At 36.5% G+C, this 13,608-nt stretch overlaps 1 protein-coding gene and 1 pseudogene across 1 annotated transcript; both read right to left on the bottom strand.

Annotated features, from left to right (window-relative positions):
• Positions 1-467: 467 nt before the first annotated feature.
• Positions 468-2,233, bottom strand: LOC113640071 (annotated as a pseudogene).
• Positions 2,234-6,975: 4,742 nt separating this feature from the next.
• LOC113661763 (glutamine synthetase-like) lies at positions 6,976-9,794 on the bottom strand. Its single transcript, XM_027176201.2, has 6 exons — positions 9,617-9,794; positions 8,963-9,124; positions 8,723-8,869; positions 8,347-8,474; positions 7,404-7,603; positions 6,976-7,309 (listed from the first exon to the last, which is right to left on the bottom strand). The coding sequence occupies exons 1-6, from the start codon at positions 9,786-9,788 to the stop codon at positions 6,976-6,978; spliced, it is 1,143 nt and encodes a 380-aa protein (XP_027032002.2). The 5' UTR covers positions 9,789-9,794.
• Positions 9,795-13,608: the final 3,814 nt, after the last annotated feature.

The following is a 13,608-nucleotide window of genomic DNA, read 5'->3' on the forward strand; positions in this document are numbered from 1 at the left end:
CGGTCGAGGGGCCGGCCTCATCGCCGGGTCAGGGCGTCTGGTGCCGCCCCTGGGGGAGGGGGTGGTATCAGGGAGCACCCTGCTTCTTCTCCTGTGCACGCCCCGCCTGCTTTGGAGCTCATTGCCAACGTACTGATTTCGCACACCTGGTCCTCATTACACTGGCCTATATAAGCACCACAGCTGTGATATGAATTGATGAATTAACTCTGCAGACTAAAGAATATAATTTAATAGATATTATACATGTGTATTCCATTTGTTTGTATGATTGTTATGCCTGTTGTGGTGGTAAGAAAACAAAAAAACAGGTTTGTGTGCACAGCCCATTACCCGGAAATGAAAAAAAAAAGTGTTTTAATAAAACTTTTATTTATTTAAGATTTTTTAAAAACATGTTTTAAATAGCATGAATATTCTTTTAAAGTGTGAATTAGTGGTATATTTGAATGTTTTAGAACAAATCGTTAATATCCAGGTTCCTCCTCATCCTCCATTAGGTAGGTTTGAGCAATAGCACTGGTCACAGTATGTGTCACAGTTGGTGGCAGGCCGGCGATCCTCCAAGTATCCACGCTTGTCCTGGCTAACTTGCAGTGGAATGCGGATGCTGACATCATGACTATCCACAGCAGCTGAAAACTCCTGGATGTTGGAGGTACTGTTTAAGCCAGTAAGTCTCCTCTGGTTGTCCTGCCCACCATGAGGATCTGAGACTCGGATGTACTGGACATGACGTGCGCGTGATTTTTCTATGATCTTCTTGATATGCCTAATATAGTGGAGAAAAGCACAATGACAATCATAAGGTATTAATGTTACATGAATGCACTCACTCCAGCCCTCCATCTGCTCTAGTGGCCACAGTGCTGACGTTAGTGTGGCAGCCAGCTTCATTCTAGTTCCCTGGGATGGGTTTGGGGTCCAGAGAGGCGATTACTCCAAAGTCTTCACACACTCTGTGCAATAGGAAGCGTGCCATCCACAAGTGATCTCCTCCTACAATTCCTTCACATGGACCCACCTGGAACTCTCACTGTATGGAGACAGGCAAAATGTTTAGCAACATGTAGTTTTGAACCATTGAAAAGGCTATATTCATATCTGGTGATTTAAAAACTTCAAAAAAGATGGGGAAAAAAAGACAAGAAAATTACAAGGGTGACTTACTGCTTCCACCAAGATAATACAGTATGAAGCCAATGCACATTGCTCTATCCCATAATTTCAAAAGCCTTCTTTTTCTTTTTTACTTTCTTCATTCTTTTTTACCATTTTGGACAAAACTTTATATTTTGATTAAATTGATATTTAGACATGGGTATACACATACACTTAATTTTATGAGCTCTTTTTCTTGAGAAGAAACATCTGAGACGTTCAACAGCAAATAAACACCTTTAAATTGTGGCACTTGCCTTTAAAGTCCTTATTATATTTTATAAAATTGCTTTCCCTCAGATGAGCTAAAATAATTCAAGAAACATCTTCAGAATGACATGTAAATTAGACCTGTCTCAATTTTGCCCCACAGTTCTATATAGTACTTGTGTCTGTAGTTATGACTGAGTTCTGAACATTGAGGTATAAAGTTGTGGTTATTAAATCTTCACATCATCTCTGAATGCATCCCACAATGAATGAAATAAATAGAATTTGGTAATTACCTGAGAAGGCATCGACTCAGCATTGGTACCACAAATTTTGATGCCTGCATAAATGCATGCTTTATAGTGACACTCTGCAATGTCTTTGCCATAAGCTCTATCTGCACCCACTCCACAATAATATGGTGTAGTGGGTGCAGATAGAGTCCATCTATCCCCGGCAGAGTATACTCCTGCTCCATCCCAAACCACAGTATGGAATCCTTCACCTTCTCCATGATTTTCTTGCAGGCATGCCGATAGCTAGAGTCTACAAATGAAATCAAAATACAGCTTTTAAAATAAATTTTAAATTAATAAAATCTACTAATCCATTAGTCAAATGAGTTTTTTTGACTTTACCTGCAGGTTTGCGGTTGATCTTGAGCACTTCACATAGCACCAGTTTGTTGGGGTCCAGCATAAAAGGGTCTCTGAATATACATACAGGAACCAGGATCATGGTGCTGAGAGTCACAGGGTGGTTTATGCTAAAGAACATACAGTTCCACTCCCTGAGGAAGGCTGAGGTAGTGGGAGCTCCGCACCTCATTTAGTTGTGAGCTAATAGACAAGGCGTACGTCATGGCAGCACCTGTATTAGTTTAGGTAGAACAAAAATGAAGAAAGAACAGAGATACTCTAAAAACAGAACAGTGGAAACACTGAGCAAGATAAGCAATGCAGATCACTGTTCATGCCATGCAGTCCAAAACAAATTAGAGTTATTATTGCCAGCTTGAAGTTTTAAAATGTTTTCCAATGAGAAGGTGTCTTATATTATGTGAAGCATTAATTGCTAAAATGATACCATATTAAGACAAGTCCATTAATATAAGGCTGTGGTTTATAAAAAGAAATAATAGACAAGGTTTCTAAACAATCAGATTCCAAAATTTATCAGTGGAGTAGTATAATTTAATAGTTTACCATCTAAACAGTGCTTGCAAATAATTAGATAAATTATATACAAATTACAAAAAAATGACAAATTACATCTGTAAATACCTAAGAGACAACAAATATTTAAGCATGTTTATGAATAAATGTCTGAAAGTAAGAGCATTTTCTACACACAAAGGAGACTCACTTTAGGAAGATTACTTGTTACTGGAATGTTTTCTGGGAGAGTCCTAGGCTGTTCCGTGCTGACGGCCAGCACCCCAGCAGAGTTGGAGCGGAGATCCTCTCGGACCACATCTCCAAGGTGCTGCACACCTTCTGACTGGTAAACTAGGATTTAAATCTAATTTTCAATAGCCATCCTTCACATCGTCACATTGATACAAATGCACACATAGCTCATCCTATAGAAACTGTGTCTGTTCCCCGAGTAGTGAGATCAAAAAGTAAATGCACGAGAAAATCTCAAAACAATCTTACTGTAATTAGACCAGAAAAATGGAAAAGAAACAAACAAAAACAGTTCCTAAAGTTTGGGCTTCTGAACATTAGATCACTTGCACCCAAAGCACTTATTGTAAATGGAATCATCTCAGACAATAGCCTTACTGCATCAGTCTAAATGAGTCAGTCTAAATGAGTCTACACCATCAGGATATATCTATAAGCATGAGCCTCGTCAGACTGGTCGTGGAGGTGGTGTTACCTCTATCTCGTGATCTCCTTACTGTTACTCAGAGAACACAGTATAGATTTAGTTATTTTGAAGTGCTTGTTCTTAATGCTGCACTCTTGCACATGCACACGAAAAAAGCCATGATGTCTTTTGCTATAGCGGCCGTGTACAGACCCCCAGGACCATACACTGATTTTCTTACAGAGTTTGCAGATTTTCTCTCAGACATCCTGCGAATCCTGAGGCATCTAGAGATCTACCAGCTCCAGTTAGACTCTGCTATACTAAAAAGATGTGAACTCCATGTGATCTTTTGAATATATACAACATTTGTTAGACTGTATATTTATAATCAAACCCTCCAGTGTCACCCATATGAGGATGGGTTCCCTTCGAGCCTGGTTCCTCTCAAGGTTTCTTCCTTACCATCTAAGGGAGTTTTTCCTTGCCACTGCTGCCTTAGTCACCTCAGACTTGCTCATTGGGGATATATACATACACATTGTGAACTAAATCTATCTAATATTAATCTTTAATTTTGTATTCTATTAATCTTTATATTATTCTTATAATAACCCTTTGTTCTATGTTTATGTTCTGTAAAGCTGCTTTGAGACAATGTCAATTATAAAAGTGCTGTACAAATAAACTTGAATTGAATTGAATTGAACTTGTCCCTCTGGTTAGCTGTATGCAAATTAAACTACGAAACCTAAACCCTAAATTTAAAAGTTGGTTGGCTGTGATGTAAAAAAAAAAGGCCACACCTACTGCAACACCTGGTCACTCCTATTTTATTAAGCAACCTGGGCAGCTTATTCAAAGTCAATCCAAAGGTTTTTTCTAGTAAATGTTTGTAAGATTCAGTTCTTATTTTGACCAAAAACGTGCAGTGTTTTGTTTATTATGTTAGCTAATTAAAAAAAAAAAAAAAAAGTTGAGACATCTTCATTTCCATAACACAAAGATAGAAAGAACAGAACACTATAAGAAATGATTTATGGGGTTAATCAGTAAAGCTTAAAAGGAAGAACATTTTCAACATAAAAAATTAAGTTTGTTACAGTGCATGTACCGTACATTGTCACACGACACTAAAACTAAAATTACAGCATATCCTAAGCTAATTCATCGATTCTATAAATAATGGAGTTTTGGCTAGATAGTGTGTTCAAGCTGACTCTACTGTATGGACGGCTAAATATTTTATAGTCGCAGCTAAATGATCTTATGTTGATGACCTAGTTGTTTTTGTGTGAGGTTAAACGTTAATTATATTACAGCTAAAGAACATTCTGTGTCTTTAAAAGCAGGCTGCAAAAGCCACCATGTTGTAGAAAGTAGGAAAAGACATAATAATAAGCGAGTTCATTTAAGCACATTACCTAAAGCATGGCATTGTGTGTTTGCACCATTTTTCACATTGCCCTAGACCTGACCACATTTAAGTTTTACTTGTTACTTCAAGCAGTGAGAGATTTGCTTCAGTGATTCAATTCAGTTCACTCTTCTGTGCTATATCTATTATTATGCTGGCTAGTATGTCTGACTTCTATTCCCCTTCAAGATGTTTAGAGTTAAAAATGTAAATGTGATTTAAACTTAAAGATAAGTTTTTAAAGATTAACACTTCTCCTCCATTCCTTAGGCAGCTTCTCACTATCTAAAATCCTGTTGAACAATATAAATAGAAACGCCACTGATGTCTCTCCAATACCTGTGGAGTCCTTCTCCACAGGTATGTCATCCGGACCAACAGCTTTTCCACTGTTGATTCACCTCAGAGCGTTCCTCACTTCATCCTTTCTAATTTTTAATATTACTTGCTCTACAATATTCACCTCTCCCTCCTGTCTTTCCCTCTTATTTTCCTCATTCATCAGGTCCTCAAATTACTCCTTCCATCTTTTCTGTACACTCTCCTTGCCTGTTATCACCTTTCCATCTCTATCTTTAATCGCCCTTATCTGTTGCACATCCTTATCATCTCTTTCTCTCTGTCTTGCTCAACTGAATAAGTCCTTCTTGCCTTTCCTCGTGTCTAATCAGGCATACAACTCATTGTTTGCTTTCTGTTTGGCCTTTGCCACATCCCTCTTCACTCTGTGCTGCAATTCCTTCTAATCCTGTTTACGTTCTTCAATCCCTTCTATGTCTAACTTCTTTTTAGCTAGAATCTTCCTTTGAATGTTGTCCTGTACTTCCTTGTTCCACCGCCATGTTTTCTTTCTCCTTCAAGATTACACACCTAGCACCCTCCTACCTGTCTTCCTGATCACTTTTGCTGTAGATTAGCAGTCATCTTGAAGCTCTTCCTGACCACCCAAATCTTCCACAGTCTTCCTTTTTAACCTTCCACCACATGGTCTTATTTTCTATTTTTTCTCTCCTCTTCTTCCTGACCACCAGAGACATCTTACACATCACAACCCAATGCTGTCTGGCTACATTCCCTCCTACCACCACTTTGAAGTCACTAATCTCTCTCAGATTGCCCCGTCTACATAGAATGTAGTCTCTGTGCTTTGCTCCCCTTCCATCTGGTCTCCTGCACACAGATATATCTACCTTCCTTCTCTCCATCATGTCCGCCAGCTCTCTACCTTTCCCTGTCATAGAATCAATGTTAAGAATCCCTATTCTCAGACCTGTAGTACACTCCTGCCTTTCCTCTTCTCTCTCTGCCAGAGAGTTTCAGAGTAGAATGGAACCAAAATTAGTTAAAATTTTAAATTTGACCACTTAATATCACCAAAACTTCATAAACTTGTAATGAAAATTAAGTTGTTTTAACTTAATTAAGCTTTATGTGGTCAAACTAGTGTTCGAATTAATAGGCAAGTCGTACCCTTTTATCCTGCATATTGTAAATGCATCAATTTGCATCTAGTTTGTGTGAGACTGCAAAGTTGCTTCAAACAGAGCTGAATTTGCATGGATTAGAACAAAAGATTTGCTATTAAAATAGTTGAACACTGAACATTGTCCATTTTTATTACACACGTATTCATTATAGATATTGTTTTATCAAAATTTTGTACAAGACACTGCAAGAAATATATGATTTGATATAGCTCTATGACTTTGTTGTGTAGAGAATTTCATTTATACCTCCTGTATATTGAAATCTTAATTATGGTTTTTATTCAGGGAACTCTTCAGATGTAAAATTATTCCACTGAACTATTGAAATCTCATTATTTAAATGTTGGCAATAATATCTTGACTATTTATTTGAATGTTAGAGACAGACACAGAGAGCTGAACATTGCTTTTTGGGATATTTGGTTTGTATTTTTTTTCTGCCATGAACAAACTGAGAGTAGATATTTTATATCACTTGGAAGAGTGAGGATTTTACCTAGGAAAGACTGAGATAGGATTAGAAAACATGTCATGTAAGAAACCATAAGGAACACGGTGTTGGGTGGTTAGTTAGGGTTAAGGTTAGCTTATTAGGGTTAGATTATTAAGAGGGATTTCATACTCCATATTGTCATGTCAGTCAGTCAGGAAAAGGGTATTTAAAATGTATATGCATCCAATATTACCCCAACTTTGACAAGTTAAATTTAATAAATTTAATTGATTAAACTCTTAAGTACAGTATGCTTTAAATAGCCTGCATCTCTTTTGTAACATATGCAGTATATACTGTATATTCAATATATCCACACATATATCAATAAACCTATTATATATTTAGTTACATGCTGTAGAACCATGTAATTTAGTGTTATTTGGTGTGATTTACTCAAAATCATTAATATCCAGGTCACTCAGGAGATCTTCCTCCTCATCCTCCATTAGGCAGGTCTGAGCAATAGCACCGGTCACAGCATATGGGTCACAATTGGCGGCAGGCCGGCGATCCTCCAAGTATCCACGCTTGTCCTGGCTAACTTGCAGTGGAATGCGGATGCTGACTCCCCGACTAGCCACAGCAGCTGAAAACTCTTGCATGTTGGAGGTCTCGTTAAAGCCAGTAAGTCTCCTCTGGTTGTCCTGCCCACCACGAGGATCTGAGATTCGGATGTGCTGGACATGACGTGCGCGTAATTTTTCTATGATCATCTCAATATGCCTAATATAGTGGGGAAAAACACAATGACAAACATAAGGGATTAATGTTACATGAATACAACTGTTTGTGCATTCATGTATAAAAATGCACTCACTCCAGCCCTCCTTCTGCTCTAGTGGCCACAGTGCTGAAGTTAGTGTGGCAGCCAGCTCCATTCCAGTTCCCTGGGATGGGTTTGGGGTCCAGAGAGGCGATTACACCAAAGTCTTCACACACTCTGTGCAATAGGAAGCGTGCCATCCACAAGTGATCTCCTGCTACAATTCCTTCACATGGACCGACCTGGAATTCCCACTGTACAGAGACAGTCAAAAATGTAGCTTTGAAGCATTAAATATTCGTATTTGGTGATTTAAGACCAAAGTTACATTTCATCTGAATACGTCCTACTCTAGGTGACAAGCAGTATGCCAATTGTATGACTGAATTCTCAGTGTTCATACAAACAATCGGTGAGAAAATACCTAGACGACCTGCTGTTTCCAATAAGATTCTGCAGTATAGCGCCTGTGCACGTCACACTGTCCCGTAATGTAATGAGTCTGGCATGGAAGAGCTGTTAGAATTTAAAATAGTGGAAAGCAGAACAGCGGCTTTTTTTTATTGCTATAAGTGGTAAACATTTTTCCATGTGGTTAAACTGATATTGTTTAACTTCACCTGAATAAATTGTTATTTTTTTGAAAGCTTAAGCTAGAAAAAGCTGTTATGTCCAAATTGTATTCATATTACCCATATATTCTGCTCTGTATATATAGCATGAACAGCCAAGCAGTAGGTACTGAATCGAATGCAGTACGTACAATATACAATTTTTTGTGTTTTTTTAACTTACCCCTCACTTCAGCTATAATCACTTAAGAAAATTGTCAGAAACGCATGTAAATGAGATATATGAGTTTTGCTCCACCTGTGCAATTCTAACCTAAACTCTGAATAGCAATTATGTCTGAGTTACATCTGGTTATCAAAATGTCACCTCAACTCTATAAATGACCTACAATGAATGAACAAAATAAATGGAACTTGTTAATTACCTGAGAAGGCATCACCTCAGCATTGGCACCAAAAATTTTGATGCCTGCATAAATGCATGCTTTATAGTGACACTCTACAATGTCTCTGCCATAAGCTCTATCTGCACCCACTCCACAATAATATGGTCCTGATAAAAAGATAAGGAAAAACACACAAAACATATAATATTTATATAGATAAGAAAATGAGGCATATATGTTTATTCCAAAGCTACAGAAAAAAATTTCATGTTTCATGTTTCTATTTAAATAATAATTCACGTGCAAATAGCTGTTATATTAATTAGGACAAGTCATATCATTTTGTCTTGCATAATAAAATGGCCAGGCATCTAATCCATTCTGTATACTCTGACATAAAGACTGAATTTCTCACCCTGTGGTTTGGGGTAACCATTTGATGGCCAGGAGTATGGATGTCTATCTATCCCCAGCAAAGTATACTCCTGCTCCATCCCAAACCATGGTTGGAAATCCTTCACCTTCTCCATGATTTTCTTACAGGCATGCCGATGGTTAGTGTCTACATATAAACAGAAATCAACATACAAATTTAAATTAATCTACAAATAAAATTGACTAATCCATTAATCACATGAGTTTTCTTTGACTTTACCTGCAGGTTTACGGTTGTTCTTTAGCACCTCACAGAGTACAAGTTTGTTAGGGTCCAAAGTGAAAGGGTCTCTGAATATACACACCGGAAGCAGGATCATGTCACTATCGGCAGTCACAGACTGGTTCGTGCTAGATCCATCAAAGTTCCACTCTGAAATATCTAGCACATAAGCAAAGATCTTAAGTGTAAAATATAAATTACTTACCTTAGTACACTTATTTGGTATTAAATATCAAATATAAAAAGTTTCCAAAAGGAAAATGTTTCATGGACTGCTTGTATATATTTGATGCTAATCCGCCTTGTGTAAAAATTCAATAAAGGATATCAGTGAGGATTAATTTTTGTGGAACCAATCATAACAGTACTATTAACCATTTGTAAAATAATAATAATAATAATAATAATAATAATAATAATAATAATAATAATAATAATAATAATAATAATAATAATAAGGCCTGGGCTGATTTCTTTCTAGTCCAGACTGAATATTCATGCAATCTTTTACTTACAGGCATGTCAACTGATTACACATAATGACACAAAGTGAGATAAATGCAAAAGAGGTGTATTGTTTGTCATTCATTGTTTTGTACCATAAAATAATTCTCAGTTAAAGCATAATTTCAGTCTAGGTGCTTATGATACCCTCTATGCTGCCGGGTTCAGACTCCAAGGTTCGGGTTTTGCTTCGAAGGCCTTCCCCAGAGCCATCGATCCAAACATAGGTGACCTGACAGAGACCTCCCTGAGGAAGGCTGAGGTAGTGGGAGCGCAGCACCTTATTTAGTTGCGAGCTGGCAGACAAGGCGTACGTCATGGCAGCACCTAGAGAGAGCAGAGATACTTTAAAAATAAAAAAGTGGAAATACTGAGCAAGAAATTAGAGTTATTATTAACACCCTGAAGTTCTTTTCCAGTGAGAGGGTGTTTTAGATTATTTTTAAAGCATCCACTAAAATATATTATTAAATAAATATAAATATATTATTAAGACAAGTATATTAATATAAACCTTTGCTGTTATTACGAAAAAAATAATTAACAGCTTCTGAACAATTAGATTCCAAAATTCAACAGAACTGTAATATAAAACAATTTATTAGTTAAGCATCATGCATAAATATATGATAAGAAGAGGATTCTCTTCACACAAAGGAGACTTACTTTAGGATGATTACTTGGCCGCTCTTGTTTAATTGCACGCAAATTGAACTGCAAACCTGAATATGGTTCCGAGTCCTGCATTTAAATATTGTCTATGATGTCATAAAAAAGGCCACACCTACTGCAAGTTCATTACTGCTTACTTAACTTACTCAACAACCTTTTCAAAGTCATCTAATCTAAAGTATTTACATTTTATACTCATTTTCTGGTCATGTGTTTCTTTGACAATAAATAATCTGTTATTATTGTTATTAATATATTAGCTAATTAAATCTGTTTTGACTAATATGTTATATTAGTTTTTAAATATGCTAATTAAAAAACAACAACAACAAAAAAACTTAACATAAGACAAACACTAGCTGTTTTTTTCCAGTCACCATGTATCCATTTGGGGAACTGCAATCACTGATGCATGACTGTCAGCTGAAATACAAATTACTCTAATTTGCTGAGGCAGTTATCCACCTTATTCAGTGCATAATTACATGCTATACAAATATACCAGGAGCCAACGAGAGTAATGAAAGAGAGCTCAGTTTTTTGCAGAGTGAGCCATGGGCACCCAGCAAGGCCACAGAGGAACAGAACTGTTCATTAAGTCCAGTCTAACTTCACTTCACAAATACACCAGGGTGTAATCTGTAAGAAATGCTGATTGAGCAGTGAGCCATGGTGAAGACAGCAGTTCTACCTCAGCTGAACCAACACTTTAATCTTTAATATTAGTAATCAGTCTCTGGGAAAAGTAAACTTGTATGTTTGATGTGCATGTGTCATGTCATATTGTCATTGTTCTGATTGTGTTGGTTTATAAAATATCTGAAAATTTAACATCTTATTACATGTTACTTATACATTATTATTAATCATGATATTTGTATTATCAATATTTTGTGGAAGACAATGCAAGAAATTCAGGATTTGATATTTCCCTTATGTTACTAAGTTTTATTAAATAGACCTGAGCACACGTAAGCTTTTTTGGCAGTTTAGCCTTATTGAATATACAATAGGTTGAATATACTTCAGCTGTATATACATGTATGATACATTCGAGTTGTACTGGGACTTATGTATGTTTTACCGTATTTATTTGAGTTAGGCACAGCTGAATTTTATTGCCAATTACAATAAATTTAGTTCACTTGAGATGAACACACATGTGAGATGTATTGACACATTGTATTAAATAAATTTGAGTTGCACTGCCATTTAAGTTGCATTGAATACCCTTGAATTGAGTATACTTGAGTTGTATTGACGTTTAAAACACACTGAATACATGTGAGAAGAATAAAACTAACTACAATTTAAAAATAAACTACCACTTGAGATGTATTGAATACACTTGAGTTGAATCAATTCGTGTAGTGTTAGCATTGATTTGGGTACGAATACATCTGAGTTGCATACAAGGAACTTGTATTGCATACTCTTGCGTTATGTACACTTTAGTTGAAAATAAAAAGCCTTGAATAGTATTCAATAGATTTACGTAGTAATGAATACATTTGAGTTGTTTTGGTAATTAAGTTGACTATACCTGGGTTGTATTGACACTTGTACCGAATACACTTGAGATGAATTCATTTGAGTGATCAATTTGTGTTAGTTAGTGTAAATTTTTTTGCAAATTTGTAAATTGGTTTGAATTGAAAACACTTGAGTTGTGTTCTCTTAAGCTGAACCTTGAATAGTGTTGAATAGAATATGAAAAGTATTGAATACACAAGTTGTATACATTTGAGATGTATTTCCACTTGATTTCTCTGCACTGGAGTTGTACAAACAATTAACTTGTATTGTGTATGTTTGCTTATTATGTTTTATTCCACTGCTGCACAAATTATGTTCAGGCTCTAGGGCTATTCACAGAACACAGATGACTCATCACCACCAGAAGCCCTCTGTATGTTGCCTTCTTCCACCTTATTCACATTCAGCCCATTACATCCAGCCCCTAATGTCAGCCATGTGAAATTTGTCAGCTTGTATACTTGTTAGCTCTGTCAGCTCCTATAGCTCATATTCACTTCAATGCTTATCATTCAACCTGATTATTATGGTGCATTTGTGGATGTGATGATGTAGTACTTTGCTATTGCGCTGTGCGGTGTTGTTACAGGCAAAAAGCAAGCTGAGGCTGTCTCAAGCTGAGGCAGCAGCCATGGGATAAGAAGAGGCGAAGAATAATTGTCATTGTCACCACCCATTCAGAGAACATTGAAGAAGATTGTGATGGTCATTGTTGGTTTGTTTTATTTCATTTTTCTTCTTATGCATTTATTTTATTTTTTAAACATACATAACATAGATATTTACATATATGTTCATTCATTTGGCAGACATTTGCATCCAGACCAACTTAAAAAAAACAACACAGTTGCTATTTTTCTTTAAATGGACCACATTTGTGTACAGAAACATCTGACAGCAATCGGTATCTGGTACAGAAATCCTTTTGACACATCACATGGATAAAAATAGCACCTCATTCTCAATACAACAAATCACACACCATACAGAGAGCATTTAGGTTAACAACATCTAAACTCCACTGTTAATAAACAAAACAATGACAATAACTGTTTGGTAAAAGGCAACATGTGGCATAGTGTAAATTATATGGAGTTAATTATAAACACCATTCTTCTTCATTTCATGCTTTCCTAACTATACGGCAGGTCTTCTTCCATCTGAGTCTATCTGACCTCACAGACTTGCTACTGACTCTCCACGGGCCATGGCAGATACGGGCACTGAAAGGCGAGAAAAACATTAATGCATCATATTTTAACCAAAAAGCCTACCCATGGAACACTGCACATGAGGCAGGGCACAATGCATACAACACTCACACACTTGTTCACATTTAGAAGAACCACCAGAATGGTACCATAAAACTAGTGAACCTGAAGGAAACCCATACATACACAGAGAAAAACTGCACATTACCAACATTGAAAGCACAGAATTAAACCAATGTCCCTATACCTATAGCTAGCAAGGGTAGTTGCTGCTCCCCCATGCTGTCCTTGAGCTGTATTTATTTATATTGAATTTAATCTTTATTTATTATTTGAATAATATTGACACAGTTTAACGTTCTTCAGGTTTTGCCAACTTTCTACCAAAGTTGAAGAGTCTGAGGAGTGCTGAAAAGCACAGGATAAAATATCCACTACACTAAGTTTTAAACTCTTTGGAAACAGCATCAGCATAAGAATGGTTCCTCGGGTGTTAGCGATACATTTATCATGGCTGAGTAGCCAAACACAAGCCACACGCTTGTTTTTTGGAGAAAACCCATGGTGATACACTCAAATGATACTGTAAAAATTCTGCTTTGGCTGGCCTTGATGAATTTTCAAAACATATGATATATTTTATATCGTACACCGACATCAGTTATAATGTCATGGACATGTTGATAACTGTGGGATGGTGTGAAGACTACTGTGATATGT

The sequence above is a fragment of the Tachysurus fulvidraco genome, chromosome 21 (assembly GCF_022655615.1).
Source record: "Tachysurus fulvidraco isolate hzauxx_2018 chromosome 21, HZAU_PFXX_2.0, whole genome shotgun sequence".
Lineage (NCBI taxonomy): Eukaryota > Metazoa > Chordata > Actinopteri > Siluriformes > Bagridae > Tachysurus > Tachysurus fulvidraco.